Here is a 17,105-nt window from a genome sequence, read left to right on the forward strand (position 1 = left end):
CATTTCCAATTGTCTTGTCTGTTCCACTGTCGCCTCAAGAAAGCGTATCACAGCACTGCAGCAGTTTACTGTGAAAAATTTTAAGGGAAGAAATTTGAGAATATGGAAGAGATTATTCCACAAGGCTATGAAATTCTGACTCAAAAATCAAGAAGCATTATAGTCACCTGAAGAATAAGGTTCACCTCTGGTCAGACTATATAGAGACACTGAAACATGGACCAAAAACGTGAGCATGATACATGCAAGTCTGGGCTTTTCAAATTTTAGTGGAAATATTGCCTGTCAAAGCCATTAATGCTGTTAGCGTATATATTACTATATATGCCTTTGGCATATATGTGTCAACCCTGAGGTCAAAGAGTCAGAGAAAACAAGTTGGCTTATTTTGAGAGGACTGTAGATAAAGTAGCGTCCTTGGGGGAAAACTGAGTTTCGCTTTAAGGTTAGAGGTAGAGAATATTGAGGAGATTGCTAGCTATGATGTCAGAGTTCTAGAAGGGTAGGGATGTGGATAGATACCTAGCGACAGATATTCAGAGAAGTGTGAAGACACACGGAGAAGGAAGTAGAGCTCTCTTGGAGCTTGTAATTTGGATGATGACCAAAAACAATGGATAGGTGAGAAATGGGATGAGTTCTAAACTAGGCCAGACCTCAAGAGGTTTGGCCACTAGTAAGAATGATTCAAAGTTCACTACAAAGCCAGAACATGGCTATAGAGTGGGTATCTGTGAGATACCGGACGCCTGGTGTAAATGAACAGGCATAGCTCCCCATACCTCCTGCTCTCTCACACAGGACTGTCCAGAGGTTGTGGTTCGGTGGGCTCATTGGTTTGAGTAGCAGTGGTCAAAGGCAGGTTTTGAAGTACCATCAAAGTGTAATAAGAAATCAGTGCAGTTGACCCTTAAACAACACAGGTTTGAGCTGTGTAGCTGCACTTGTGTGGCATATATATATATACACACACACATGTATGTATATACACACACATAATGTATATGTGTGTGTGTGTGTATATATGTATGTGTATATATACACATGTACATACATACAGTACTGTAAATGTGTTTTCTCTTCCTTATGATTTTCTTAATAACACTTTCTTTTTTCTAGCTCACTTTAAGAACACAGTGTATACTACATGTAATGTACAAAATGTGTGTTAATCGGCTATTTCTGTTATTGGTAAGGCTTCCCGTCAATAATAGGCTATTAGTAGTTAATGTTTGGGGAAACCCAAAGTTATGGGTGGATTTTTCATTGTGCAGAGGGTTGGGACTCCTAACCCCTGTGTTGTTCAAGGGTCAACTGTATATTACTTTGAGATGGATTAATGATGTTTTGTCATTTTAACCGCTTCCGCGTTTGCTAGAGAACCTGGGTAGATTTATGAGTGGCTTGACGAAATGGGACAGCGATTGTCCAATGACCTTTCAAAATATATTAGTTGGGTGGTCATTTTATTTGTTATTCCCATCCGGTCGCATAGTGCCTTGGGAAATCAACGTCTATTCCGTGGTAGTAACAACATGGCAGGCTAGACAACGTACACAAGAAATTCAATTTTGTTGGAACATAATTTATTATTGCTACCTCCTTAATCAGAAAGTTAGGATAGTATTCAATAATTTGATCGATTAACTTTTTCTTTATGCCCATGCAAACAAATTGTCCTGCGTGTCTCCAAACAGAGATACCAATTTTGGGGCTTGAGATAAAATGTGAGTGTTGTTTATGTGATAATTATTTTGTATGTAATAAATTATGCTCATATTTTTCTACGTGATTATTGCCATTACTCTAAAGTTTCAAGTCTTTTGTTGCTTTACGGCTTCATATTTTAATTCTTCAATAAATCTGGAATTTGTTCTATAATATGAATATAGTATGAAGGGAGATCCCAATTTTATATTTTTATTAACATGTTGACAATTTGTCTTCAGCAACGTTCATGGAATCTAGCTTTTTCTACGTTGATCACTGATGGTTTTTTAAATCATCTGCCAATTCCTGGGCTCTGTGTCTCAGGTATCCGTTCATTATCATTTATTTTCCATCTCTTCTTAGGCTAGTCCCGCTTTTAACTACTCTATCTTTATGTTATAATCTCAGGTAGGGTTAACACCCTGTTCTTACTCTCCTCTGTGAAATTCTTTTAGATTTTCTTACAGTTGAATTTAGAATAGTTTTGACAGATTTAGGGGTGCCTGGGTGGCGCAGTCGGTTAAGCGTCCGACTTCAGCCAGGTCACGATCTCGCGGTCCGTGAGTTCGAGCCCCGCGTCGGGCTCTGGGCTGATGGCCTGTTTCCGATTCTGTGTCTCCCTCTCTCTCTGCCCCTCCCCCGTTCATGCTCTGTCTCTCTCCCAAAAATAAATAAACGTTGAAAAAAAAAAAAAGAATAGTTTTGACAGATTTGAAGAAAAAAATCCTGCTCAAGTTGTCTCTGTAATTGTACTAAATGCATGTCGTAACTTAATATTACTTGGCATTCTTACGGTATTCAGTTTTCTTTTCAGAAAGCATGAATTCTTCATGTTTTCGAGTCCTCTTTTATGTCTATCGATACCATGTTGTACTTTTTGTCATGATGTGCCCCACTTCCCAGTCTTATGTTAAGGAATATTTTGTTGTCATTATTTCTGCTGGGTCGGGCTGTTGTCGTTATTTTATTTGTTCTCCCAAAGGCTGCAGACTTAAAGATACTGAAGGATATATTATCTCTTTCTGTGTCTACTAGAGGTCTCCAGGAAGAATCAAACAAAGCATTTGTGCATACATTAGAATGCTATATTGCTGAATGTATTTCAGCAGTTCATTGGTTTTCTGAGGAACTATTTTCCATTCTCTCTGCAGCAGTGATTTGACTTTTCAAAATACAAATATACTGTGAAGTTAACAGACCATGAAAATAATCTTAAAGGAGAACAGAACGTTTCTCTGACGTTAACAGACTTAGTATAACTTCTTGATGTGACAGTAATCTATCTTTGCTGGGAGAAATGCAAACATACTGTTATTCATTCTTTCGACAAACATGGAGAGAGTGCCTTCTGCTAGACACCTGCTACTTCCAGAGTGAGGTACTGGGGACAAAAAGGAAGCATCATGCAAATTTGAGTAAAGCGTAGTTGCCAGACTTGTAGAGGTCAGAGTCTAGTGGAGGTGACAGGCACACAAGTGATGCAGTTTGTGATACAGTTTGTGGTGTTTTTCACAGAGGTGAGACAGAGTGCTCTAGGGTTGTAATAAAGGGACGTACTCGTTTTGCACAGAGGAAAATCTCCTGTGATGTGACATTGGAGCTAGGTTTTTAAGGTTGAGTAGAAATTTAACTGGCTGAACCCAACACGAGTGAGATTTAAAAGTAGAGGGCTTCGGTGTATTCATTTGATCAACCAATATGTACTGAGTACTTACTATGTGTGCCAGGCACTGTTCTAGGCACTGGAGATACAGCAGTGCAAAAGACTGATAAAACCCAAGCCCTCATGAAGCTCATATCCTGGTAAGGGTGACTTCTGTTAAACAGTAGTTATACGTAACATAATTTTACGTAGTATATATTCTATAAAGAAGAGAGAGTAGAAAGAGAACACTGGAGCGGGCATGTGCATAGATTATTATTTTAGACAGAATGGTCATTCAAGGAAAGGAATAGAGTAAAGGAACAATGCAAGCAAAGATGGGGGGGAGAACATTAGTGAGCAGAAGGAAATCAAGTGAAAGGCTACTATAGGAACAAGCTTGGGGGCATATCCAGAGAAGAGTGAACAGATCGATGTAGCATTTAGATACACAGTACAAGCACCGAGGTAGATTGGAGACAGAATAAGAAGGGTCCCGTATGCCATACCAAAGTGGTTTAATTTTGTCTCCTTTTTTCCTGCTTTATTGAGAAATAACTGACATCTAACATTGTGTCAATTTAAGGTAGGCTGCATGTTGGTTTGATACATTTATATGTTGCAAAAGAATTACCGACATTGCATTAGCTATTACCTGCATCATGACATCTAATTGCCATTGCTTTTAGGTGGGGAGAACATTTAAGATCTATTCACTCGAGGGTGCTTGGGTGGCTCAGTTGGTTAAGCATCTGACTCTTGGTTTCAGCTCAGGTCATGACCTCACGGTTCGTGAGTTCCAGCCCTGCATCTGGCTCTGCACTGTCAGCAAGGAGCCTGCGTGGGATTCTCTCTCTCTCTCTCTCTCTCTCTCTCTCTCTCTCTCTCCCTCCCTCCCTCCCTCTCTCTCTCTCCACCCCCCTCACTCCCTCCCTCACTCATTCTCTCTCTCTCTCAAAATAAATAAACTTAAAAAAAACATCTATTCGCTTAGCAATTTTCAATTATGTAATACAGTATTGGCTATAATTGCTATGATCCCATTAGATCCTGAGAACTTACTCATTTTATAACTGGAAGTTTGTATCTTTGACCTATATCTCCCTTTTTTCCCTACCCTTCATGGTAACTACCATTCTAGCCTGTTTCTATGAGTTTGGCTCTTTCAGCTTCCGCATATAAGTGATATCATATGGTATTTGTCTTTCTCTGTCTGACTTACTTCACTTAGCGTAATGCCCTCCATGTCATAAGGTCCATCCACATCACAAATTGCAGAATGTTCTTTCTCATGGTTGAATACACATATATCACATTTTCTTTATCCATTCATCCATCGATGGACACTTTTTCCCATGTCTTGGCTATTGTGAATAATGCTGAAATGGGTGTAGAGATACCTCTTTGAGGTCTCATTTTCGTTTTGTTTGAATATATACCCAGAAGTGGGATTGCTTGCTAATATAGCATTTCTATTTTTAAAGGTTATTTATTTATTTTGAGACAGAGAGCACATGTGCATGTGTGTGTGAACAGGGGAGGGGCAGAGAGAGAGAGGGAGAGAGAGAACCCAAGCAAGCCCCACACTGTCAGTGCTGAGGCCGACGTGGGGCTCAATCCCACAAACCGTGAGATCATGGCCTGAGCCGAAATCAAGAGTCAGATGCTTCACTGACTGAGCCACCAAGGCACCCCTTGGTGCCTGTTTTTAATTGATCGAGGAACCTCCATATTGTGTTTCATAGTGGCTGCACCAATTTACATTTCCATCGACAGTACACAAGCATTCCCCTTTCTTCACATCCTTACCAACACTTGTTATTTCTTGTCTTTTTGATCAGAGCCATTCTACCAGGTGTGAGGTGATATGTCTTTGTGGTTTTTCCTGATAATTAGTGATGATTCATGACGTTGATCATCTTGGCATTAATTTTATTCTTTAAGTAATGGGAACCGTCACTTGTTTTAAAGGAAAGTTGATTGGAATGATTGTTGATCATTTGGAATAATATGGTTGAGAACAAGAAAAAATTAGAGGCAACATGGCAACTTAGGAAGAGTACATAATATTGGCAAGGATGTTCTTGGCCTAAATAAAGACAGTGGCTGCAGTATGAGAGAAGAAGGGGTGGATTTGAGATGTGCAGAAAAACTTGACAAGAATGTAGGCATCATGAGGGAAGGGATTTTTGGTCATTGTAACATCCCCAAGCATCTAGAACACTGACTTCACATGATAGATCCTCACTAACTATCTGTTGGATGAATGGGGAATTTGGCGGCTGACTAGGTGTTTTGGAGGGAAATGAATGAAAAGTATCTTTGAGGGAGTGATAGAAGATGATGCTCAGCTTTTTCTAGATGAGTGATGAAGTGTAGAGTGATGCCATCAGGTAGGGTAGGCAAATCTGACAATAAGATGGACTGGCAGTGGGAAGGGGGTAAGGAGGGAGAACCGTGCCTAATATGTTTTGGGGTGAAACTGGTTGGGATGATTTCCCACAAGCCGTGTATATTCCGTGATTAAACTGTGCATCTCTAGAACGCCTGGCTGCAAGAGTTTTTTTCAGCATGGGCAATTTTACCTGGACCATCCTGTGGTTTGCTGCGCGTCTTCTAGGGGAGGAGTGCAAAGAAACAGAGTGATGGACGCAAGTGGCCACCTAAGCGGATGGAAACTCCTTCCACTCTTTGGTAATGGTTAGGGGAGGTTGAGAAAGAGAAACAGGTGACTCTAAAATTTTGCCTTTTATACACTATTATTGCAAAATGCTATCTTTAGCTATCTGACGGGAGTCCCCGTTGATTTAGGCCAGGCTCCAGTCCCAAGAAGGACTCAACAGCCACTTACATGTCGGAGTAAATGCCAGGAGGACTGACTGCTTGTACCACCCATTAATCCCCTCAGCAAGTACCTCCACTTGATATTGGATTTACTGGGAGGAAATGCATTTTCTGTGCTGAGTTCAGAGAATAATCTAGCACTTTCCAGTGAGGGTTAACAGTTCCTCCTAAAGACAAACTAAAATGTGAAAGGGAGAACACTGGAAAGAGATTAGATCTTTAAACTAGCCTTACCTCTCCAGCTTCCATCTCAATCAGGCACTCCGTGCGTTGGCTCCGTTGGGGGAAATCTCTTATTTTTTTAATTTCTCTCTATTTCTATTTGTTTACATTAGATAGCATTTACTGTCAAAGTGGTTAATCTTTTAGAATTGCGGTTTTTAGAGCTGATCGCAATAAGAAATACAAGTTTTGCCAAAGAGAATTCTCGCTTTTTAAAGTATATGACTGTTCGCACTTTGATCTTCGCAGATATGACTATATGGCAGCCCACGGAGGCAGAGTGCTGGGTCAAGTGGTACACCAGGAGGCAGGAGTGTCAGTAGAGAAGGTAAATGGCCTAGAGCCGAGGCAGGACGATGTCGCTGTGTTTCCTCTGCAGCTTACCAGACCCACCAGTCAGGCACTTGCCTCTTATCAGAACTACGAGAATACAGCACCCCCTCAAGCTTTTCTTGAGTTTGAAGGACTGGAAGAGCTTATCGAAACCCCCCCAAACGATTCACCCACTGGAAAATACAGGTGCAACTTTCTGTGGTCAGATGCGGGTGACGACAGCTATGGAGACCAGAGCCAACAAAGGAGCTCAACCTACAGCCCCTCTCTGCTCAGTTGCCTGGACTCGACGGAAGATAAGAGGGTGGCATGTGACACCACCGACTGTCATCAGATGACACAAGCGACAAGGCCCCAAGCGGAGGAGGGATCCTCCAACAAGTGGAAAAACAACAGAAAACTACAGAGAGAGAAAAGAGTGCCGATTCGGAGAGCACCACGCAGCGTTCCAGATCCAGTGCCTGAGAGAAAAAGAACAGCTCCCATTAACCCTGCATATACGATTCGAAAGTCAAGAGTCGTCAACAGAGTCCACATGAGGCCATATAGGGATAGGGTGATTCACTTACTGGCCCTGAAGGCCTACAAGAAATCTGAACTGCTTCTTCGGCTTCAGAAAGACGGCATCACCAAAGATGAAGAGAACACGCTCGGGGAGATTCTGCAGCAGGTAGCCAATTTGAATACTCAGAATTTTTCATATACCTTAAAGGATTACGTTTTTAAAGAGGTCCACAAGGACTGGCCTGGGTATAGTGAACTAGACAGGCAGTCGTTGGAGTTGGTGCTCTCCAGAAAAGCAGACATAGTTCAGCCTGCTTCTGACACCAGTCACAGAGCATCTTCCGGAGGTTCTGCTACAGCTAAAACATTGGAGGACGAGTTTTCCAACTTAGCTCATATTAATTTATCAAGGAAAAAGGTTCGAATATCTCACGTGACAACTGCAACACAGTCACTCTCAAGTAGTCATTCCGTTAACACCAGGGCAGAGCCTCCCGTAAGCCTCCCGCCACCTTCTGGAGCTACTGCCAATGTTCTCCCTCCTCCACCGCCCCCCACCCACCTTCCCCTTCCAAATCCTCCTCAGCCTGCGTGTGCCAGCAGCAATTCTAGTAGCTTTTCAGGAGGACCTGGCACTCAAGACCCAGGCGTTCACAGTTTTAGTCGAAATAGGAAAATCTTTCTGGGGCAGCAGAAAAGACATACTACCCTGGAAACATTGCCCCCAACCTCTGTCCAAAGAAAGTATCTAAAGTTTAAGAAGGAAATGCACATGATGTCCTATAAGAAGTCCAAATATAAATTTAGAGAACACAAAGCAGAGAAGCAAGAGCACGATACGGAGACGATGGAGGAACAGAAGACAGATCCGGACCGACGAGGGGAAAGTGTGCAGCCAAACCCTAATGACGAAGTTGAACAAGTTGGCACTGCTTCCGGTGAAACTTGGTCAGCATCTGGATGCCCCGATTATTTGGCTCACTACGTCACTGTAGTGTCTCTGGAGCAGCGGCAGCACTACGCGCAGGAATTTAGAGCAGAATATGATGAATATCAGGCCTTGCATACCAAGATGCTACGTCTATCTCGAATATTTACTAAGCTGGATTTCCAAAGGAAGCGCCTCTCTCCAGACTCAAAAGAATATCAGGAAATTAATAAGAAAATCTCTCTGGAATATGAAAAGATGAAATGGATTAATCCCAATTATGGTGGAGAAAAACAAAGATGCCAGTACCTTTATAACAAGCTGGCTCACATTAAAAGATTAATAAAAGATTACGACCAGCAGCAAGTGCTAGGATCAGAATAAATAAACACAAGCCGATTTGTTGAAAATACTGAATTACTTGCTCTAGGATTCTAAAGGGATGAAACCACTCTGTCGAAACATTCAGGAGTACCACTTTAATTTTTTCTTTCTTTTTATGTTTCTCTTTATTTTAATGTTCATTTTTGATGTTTATGTTCATTTGGTTTTATGTTGCTTTATGTTTGTGTATTTTTTAATGTTATGTTATTTTTCATTTTCGTTTCTTTTTCCTTTGCTTTTCTGTACCCCTGAAGCTGTCTCATATGATCCTTTTTACACCTAAAACTTGTGTTTTCACTCCCTTAAAAAAAACATACCAAGGATTCAGTATCTTTGAGTCACATTAAAAAAAATAAAAACCTCTAATGAGTAATATGAAGTCATAGCGTCTTTTTCTCTGACCTTTAATGCAAAAGCATCCTTAAAACATAGAAGTTTAGAAATTTGCACAGAATACCATGAATCTTCGAACAGTACCCATTTTCATTTCATTAAGTTTCTTCGTTGACCTTGCTTGACCCTGTTCCTTGCATTTATGTTAGGGAACACGTTATGTGCTCAAACATGCAAAGACTTTGAGCTAACAATTCAAATTGTGTCGTCTTTTCAAAGCGCTATCATTTGCAATAGGAAACATCGTTTCCCAGGCTAAGTTTTTAAATGTCTTCAAAGATTTGAGTCCTGTCCTCACTAGATATTTGTCTCCAACATCCCAAAGACCACTGGTACATACCAAAGAATAGGTTATGTATGATACGAAGACTAGTGATAAAATGAAAACTTAGAAACTTACCCACCAACTTAGGAATTAGAACATTCCCATTGCTATCATAGCTACCTTTGTTTTCCTGTCATCTACCCTGCGTCCCTGCGTCCCCCAAGAACTGGCAAACACGTCCTCAAATTTACTTTTACCTTTCCCTTGCTTTTTTAAAATACTTCCACTATATTTATAAGCATCCCTAAACAGTATATTGTTCAGTTTTTTTATCTTTGTGAAAATGATGTCATACTGCCTGTAGTCGTCACCTTAGATCTTTCAGTCATTCTTAGGTTTCTGGGATTTCTTTATGCTGATGTAGAAAGCTGTAGCTTATTCATTTTCTCACTTCTCTGTTGAGTCATCATGTGACCTCAGCATAATTTAGTTATCCGTTCTCTTGCGATGAGAGATTGGGTTGCTTCCCAGCTTTTGTTACTACCCACAATGTTGCTGTGAACATTTTTTCCCCACATTTATCCCTTTCTGTCATTTGTGCTCTTATGTTCGTGTCTTTTTATTCTCTACATATTTTTTTTTTATTTTTTATTTTAAAAAAAAAATTTTTTTTTTAACGTTTATGTATTTTTTTGGGACAGAGAGAGACAGAGCATGAACGGGGGAGGGGCAGAGAGAGAGGGAGACACAGAATCAGAAACAGGCTCCAGGCTCTGAGCCGTCAGCCCAGAGCCCGACGCGGGGCTCGAACTCACGGACCGCGAGATCGTGACCTGGCTGAAGTCGGACGCTTAACTGACTGCGCCACCCAGGCGCCCCTGCATATTTTATTTTTAAAGTATTTATTTATTTTGAGAGAGAGAATGAGTGGGAGAAGGGCAGAGAGAGAGGGAGAGAGAGAGAATCTCAAGCAGGTTCTGTGCTGTCAGCACAGAGCCCGATGTGGGGCTCGATCTCACAAACTGCGAGATCATGGCCCGAGCCAAAATCAGGAGTTGGATGCTTAACTGACTGAGCCACCCAGGTGCCCTGTATTCTCCTCTCTCTATTTTAAACCCCACAGGAATTTATTATTGCTTCTGTACGGTCAATATTTATTTAGATGCATATGCATTTTCCATTGCTTTTCAGGCTTTCCTCCATTTTCTTATTTATGACTGAGATGATTTTCTTTTTTCATAAAAAGCTCTCTTTGTCCTTCAACATAGGCTCTGCTGGAAGCGAATCCTCTCAGTTTGGTGCGCATGCCCTGCCAGTCGATCTTTACGTTTGAAGGACGGGTTAACTAGATACAGAATTCTAAGTCGGTGGTTGCTTTTGTTGGCAGCATAAAACTAGAATTCCATTTCTGTTTGGTTTCATTCATGTGAAGGGACTTAGCTGTCAATCTTTTTTTTTTTTTTTTTTAATTTTTTTTTCCACGTTTTTTATTTATTTATGGGACGGACAGAGACAGAGCATGAACGGGGGAGGGGCAGAGAGAGAGGGAGACACAGAATCGGAAACAGGCTCCAGGCTCTGAGCCATCAGCCCAGAGCCCGACGCGGGGCTCGAACTCACGGACCGCGAGATCGTGACCTGGCTGAAGTCGGACGCTTAACCGACTGCGCCACCCAGGCGCCCCTAGCTGTCAATCTTATTGTTCCTCCACTGATGGTCCTGTGTCTTTTTCCTACATGCGTTTTCGGCTTTCCTTCCTGTCTTTGGTTCTCAGTAGTGTCATTGAGATGTATCCAGTCGTGATCTTTGTTATTCATCCTGCTTGGGGTTCAGAGTGCTTCTTGAAACTGGTTTGATGCAGTACCTTAGGCTTGGAAAGTTCTCTACTAATATTTCTGTAAATATTGCTTCTCCCCCATTCTTTCTCATTTTCTTTTCATGTTCCTTATGTCTCTTCTGGTCACTTCTGTAATCCCTATCTTTTCTCTTCATGTTTCCATCTGTATGTTTTCTCTGGACCTAACTTCTAGCTCTCTTATCTTTCTTATCTGTAACGGGCCCCATGCTTTGTCAGAAAAAGTTTTTGTCTTTATAAAAGTATCATGCTATGGGGCGCCTGGGTGGCGCAGTCGGTTAAGCGTCCGACTTCAGCCAGGTCACGATCTCGCAGTCCGTGAGTTCGAGCCCCGCGTCAGGCTCTGGGCTGATAGCTCAGAGCCTGGAGTCTGTTTCCGATTCTTTGTCTCCCTCTCTCTCTGCCCCTCCCCCATTCATGCTCTGTCTCTCTCTGTCCCAAAAATAAATAAACGTTGAAAAAAAAAAAAAAGTATCATGCTAATTCAGACTGGAGGTATATCGACTTAAAATGGGGAGTGGAAGGGCTGAAATAAAAGTACAGTCAGAAAATATGTATAAATAATTCCACAGAAAAGAACGAGTATTTAAAATCACTGGCTGGTTTATTAATTTTATTGCCGTGATGCTCATAAATGCTATGTTTCGAAATAGAAAATATACTACCTACCTACCTCCCTGCATGTGTACCACATAGGTAGCTTGATGTATAATGGACACTTACTGAAAGGCAATTGCAATTAATCGCTATGATGCTGTTGCTGCATAATGCTGCCACAAACTTAGCAACTCAAAATGACGAGCATTTACTTATCGTCTCACAGATTCTGTGGGTCATAAGCCCTGGCACAATTTAGCTGGGGGTTCCTCTGCTTCGGGATTTCACATGAGGCTGCACTGGAGATGATTGGCCAGGACTGGGGTGTCATCTGAGGCTCAAATGGGGAAGGGTCCACTTCTAATATCAATTCTGGGGTTATTGGCAAGATTTAATCAATTCCTTTCGGGCTTGGGACTTCAGTCTCGGTGGCTTCCACGATGGTAGCTGGAGAGGGGCTTTAATCCCTTGCCATGGGAGCAGCTCACAACTTTGTAGTGGGCTTTACTAAAGGGTCTACTAGCGAGATGGACGTTATAATCTTTTTTTTTCCAAAAATTTTCTAACGTTTATTTTTGAAAGGGAGAGAGAGAGCAGGGGAGGGGCAGAGAGAGAGGGAGACACAGAATCTGAAGCGGGCTCCAGGCTCCGAGCTGTGAGTGCAGAGCCCGACGAGGGGCTCGAACTCTGAATGGCGAGATCACGACCTGAGCCGAAGTCGAACACCCAACCGACTGAGCCTCCCAGGAGCCCCTGGAAGTTATAATCTTATGCAACATAACCGTGGAAGTGACATTCTATCACCTTTGCCATACTCTATTGCTTAAAAGCAAGCCTTGTTTAACCACGTTGGTTAAAAGCACATCCACACTCAAAGGGAGAAGATTACATAAGGATATGACTATCAGAAGGTGGGATCACCGGGGGCTATCTTCGAGTCTGTCTGCCGCAACTATCCTCACCTTTGAAAAACTTGGAAAGAATTCTTTTCATATAACCATTTTCACAATCTCCTCTTTAAACCAGTTTATTACATCATTCCTCATGTTACTTCAGGAACAAAAAAAAAAAGACATTTATTTCCTTATGAAACACCCGTAAGACAACACTTGCTCAATTTGTACACTCAGAAGGCCAAATGAGGTGTCAAAAAGTCATATCCCAGGAGATGGTCTTTGAAAAAGTGAACATTTTGATTCAATGTTCTTGGCATCGGTACCTATCAATATCATTACATTGTTAGCGTGGGATTGATCAAAGCTCTCCCTCACTTTTCGAATGAAAAGTACATTTTCATTTACTGACTGATTCCATTAAAATAGCTTTCTGAATCGTCTTTACACATCGAAGGTTCTGAATGCCTCTACTACATATTCATTTGCTAGCATTTTTATTTATATTCCCTAGGAGTGACCTTCCAAATTAGCTAGCATGCTTAATAGTACCTCTGTGCTAGTTCTCAAAGGGCAAGGTGGCTTGTCTCATTTGACAAGCCATAGGCTTTGACCTTCTTTTTCCATGATGGGATTTTCGCCTGATGTCCTTCAGGCTTTTCACGTTCAGCTCAGAAAGCTGTACCCAAGAGTGTCCAACCTCTGCAATCTCTCATTACTCCTCTCATGCCCTCGCTGCTCTGCCTGAGGGTTTCCTCATGGAGAAATCGGCCTGACCCTAGAGGGGCCTGTCTTTCTGTACCGGGTTTCAGGGGCTATGACTTGTCGGGAAATTCCTCCCGGAAGGGACTATCTGGAGCTGTCAGTGTTGCGCAACACTAGAAGTTCCATTAGCTCAAAGACTGGGAGGCCGACCCCTGCCTGGAAGGGTGGGTCTAGCCTGAAATTTGGAACAGATTCAGGTATAGGGTCTTCACATCCAGCCAAAGCGTTCTATGGCAGCTGGGAGGAAAATCGTGTCGAAATGTACCGAGTGCCAAGCACAAGACGGGGTGCTTGAGAAACTGGTTGCTAATCCAGTTCCTGCCTTCGGGCAGATTTCATAGAGTACGTAAGAGATAAGTATACTGCAATGACAAGGGGGAAGCTGAGGGAGCCGGGGAACAAAGGTGGGGAACACGAATCCTAAGAGCGGCCTATCATGGAGCGTATTCTAGGCATGACACTCGGTTCTTTATCATAATTTCCTGACTTCATTCTCACCCCGGTGCTGTGAGGTAAGTATTCGTATGTCAGTTCACAGGGGAGAAAATTATGGCTGGCAGTGTTTTGATCAAAGTTGTGGGACTAGGTAATGAGACTTGAGATTTAAACCCGTTTCTGTCTAATTGAAAACTGCGACATGAGGAAGTTCAAGCAGGCCTGCTGCTGACAGAGATTCAAATGAGTAGATTATCAAAACGCTCACCAAGACTCATTGCCTTCTGTAGCATGGTGGCAGGAGACTAGGTTCTGAATTGTGACTCAGCCACTCTCTGTATAACTTTGGAGAAATGATACGGTAGCTCTGGAGATTGGTTTTCCTATCTGTATGTTGGTAATCATAATACTCACAGGATTACGTAGTGCAAGGTCAGCACCCAATAAAAGAACTGATCTTGTTATGGTTACTTTCCCCTGTTAGACGTGGGCATGTGTGTATCACAAATCAGAGGGCAGGGGGATTAGCTTCAAAGTTAACAGCAGAACTAGGAATATTTACTATGGCTTGGGATCCATAGAGAAACATTTGAGTCAGACACATGGAAAAGATATCAAATGGATTGTGTGATGAATTCCGGTGCATGAGTTCTCTGAAGTCAATATAAATTTGTGGAGGGAAGCTTCCCCTAGGCTCTACAGATAAAATAAGAAGAACAGGTCTAGTTCATGACCAAAACCTAAGCAACACATAGCAGCCAGTCATTTTCTTACAGCGTCCCATCGCCTCTTAGAAGCAGTATCATAAGGCTGACAGTGTGTGTGTGTGTATATATATATGCCACACAAGTGCAGCTACACACCTGAGTTTTCTCATGTGAGTCATTTGCCGGGGCTATGTTGATCTGACGGTGTAGCGATGACCACATTAGATAGCAGAGCCACTAAACACGCATGATCCGTGTGGCATGGAATAACAGACACGCCGTTAAGAGTAGTGGTAGTTGAAGCTATGGGGCGAGAGTGTAATCGCTAGGGACGACAATATAGAGAAAAGAGTCAATGACTTGTCCTGTCCTGGGAAAATGCAGAACTATGGGGACCCTGCACAACTCTATTAGGATCCGTGATACTTCACCAGCACAAATCAAAAGTATACATTGATTCCAGTTCCAGAAATTTTCAATATGTTTACTTCACTTAGAAAGGTATGGAATAGCTGAATCCCTCGTGAAATTTTCAGCAACATAGTCGCTGACAAATGATTATTCTTAGGCGGATTAGATCTTTATGTAGTATGAATCTAGAATGTTTTGTGATATTATCACCTCCATCTGAAGGAAACAAACACATGGGATGTTGATCTGTTCATTTTTCTCTGGACGATTAGGAAGCATTTCTCAGAGTAGATGATTTTGATGGCCAAACTGAAGTTTATTTGATGTTCAGAATGTATGTGCTGGTTTTATGTTCCATAATGATAATCAATTTCAGTGATGATGAATCTGCTCTGTTTATCTTTTAGGTTTCATTAAACTTCCATTTCATTCTTTTGATTAAGGAATCGTTAATCGATTTTGGCATTATTATCTCTACAGATTACGCCTTTATGCTCTGTGGGTCGCTAGTCACATATTTGCTATTTTCATTTCAACTCCTTGCCCCTTAAATTGAGATGCTTACAACGTTTGGCCGAACGCATTGCTGCTCCTATGCCTTGCAAGCCTTTAAAGCATTTGAGCAATATGCCTCCCCTTTGTAGTCTAAGTCCGTGCTTCCTGTGCAAAAAAACCCCAGAATTTTGAAGTTAGTTAATTACTTCTTAATTGGGAGTAACCTTTGACATTGGAGTAATCTTTGACATTAACACAGTGAAGTTTCGGGGCGCCTGGGTGGCGCAGTCGGTTAAGCGTCCGACTTCAGCCAGGTCACGATCTCGCGGTCCGGGAGTTCGAGCCCCGCGCCGGGCTCTGGGCTGATGGCTCAGAGCCTGGAGCCTGTTTCCGATTCTGTGTCTCCCTCTCTCTCTGCCCCTCCCCCGTTCATGCTCTGTCTCTCTCTGTCCCAAAAATAAATAAACGTTGAAAAAAAAATTAAAAAAAAAAACCAAAAAACAACACAGTGAAGTTTCTCCTATTTTCTCTTCAGGCAAACATGTCTTTCCCAGGTATAACCGAAGCTTAGAATAACTTCTCTCTGTTAGTCCGACAAGCTGTCCCTTCAGTGGACTACCTGTCCTCCTTTCAAGATGAGATACCGAAACTAGACTTAAAATCACCCTTCTCAGATGCATGACCTTGTCTGCCATTTGTCTAACTAGGTGCCTATTTGATACGAAATTGGCTTTCCTCACTCATTAAAGGGGTTGAAACTTACAAGCAGGTTTCTGCCTTTTCTTTTCACAATGTCTCAAATTAACTTCCACTAAAACAAAACGGAAGAGAAGCAGGGATGGTTTTCACATTGAAATGAAATATCTGACGTAGCTAGCTCAGGAACACTCAGTTTTGAGAAGCGTAATTCAACTCCGATATAGAGATGATAATTGCTAATCTGTGCTTCCCATGAAGCCATCAGAGCAAGTTGGGTACCTGGTTATGGTAGACTTCGAGCACCTTTTCCCCCGTTTTTCCCAACAGCAGCATATATATAAACGGTGTAAACATGTCGAACAGCTAAGCATTGTAAATTGCTTCTTTACCAAGCTTCTGATAGTATAGTGTGAAGAGCCAGTGTATCTGGGATTATTCTTCTTGAAGTACTTTTTAAAATGACCACAATTCCCAGGTTAATGGGAATTCCTTAGTAAGAGATTAATCAGGTCAGCACTAGAATAATGAAATATGCTGCACAACGCTATTATTTTCCTTAAGAGACCTCCAGGGGGCATGAAACTTTCGCTATTGATCTGTAAAGCTGAAAAGGTAGACCTATGCAATCAATTATTTAATGATAACGGCGGCTTGGAATTTATGGAGAAATACTTGAGTAGCAACACAGAAGAAAATCAAATGGACTGATTGATGAACTCAAGTGCCTGAGGATTCTGAAGGCAACCCAAAAATGAGGAGAAAAATGTCACCCTCCGTCTACAGATAAAAGAATGAAAGCAGGTTTTGTTGTAGTTTGTGACCAGAACTTCAGCAAATATTTCCAGTCAGGCGTTGCTTACAATGTCACACTGTCTCTTGGAAGCCGTGTGTTGAGGTTGACAATCCAGATGACCGGGGAAGCCCAGAGACCAACACTCCATACCTTTGCCAGATTTTCTCAAGCAAGACACATACCCTGTCTTTGCCTCAGATTCCTCTGAAATGGGTGTGAAAGTGAACGCT

The 17,105-nt window shown here is 42.0% G+C and overlaps 1 protein-coding gene across 1 annotated transcript; it reads left to right on the forward strand.

Annotated features, from left to right (window-relative positions):
• Positions 1 to 508: 508 nt before the first annotated feature.
• Positions 509 to 8,946, forward strand: LOC121025116 (RNA polymerase II elongation factor ELL2-like). The gene is made up of 2 exons (XM_040467526.1): positions 509 to 621; positions 6,668 to 8,946. Exons 1-2 carry the CDS (start codon positions 614 to 616, stop codon positions 8,565 to 8,567), a joined length of 1,908 nt encoding a protein of 635 aa, XP_040323460.1. The 5' UTR covers positions 509 to 613; the 3' UTR covers positions 8,568 to 8,946.
• Positions 8,947 to 17,105: the final 8,159 nt, after the last annotated feature.

This window comes from Herpailurus yagouaroundi, unplaced genomic scaffold (assembly GCF_014898765.1).
Source record: "Herpailurus yagouaroundi ecotype Mexico unplaced genomic scaffold, PumYag 67503, whole genome shotgun sequence".
Classification (NCBI taxonomy): domain Eukaryota; kingdom Metazoa; phylum Chordata; class Mammalia; order Carnivora; family Felidae; genus Herpailurus; species Herpailurus yagouaroundi.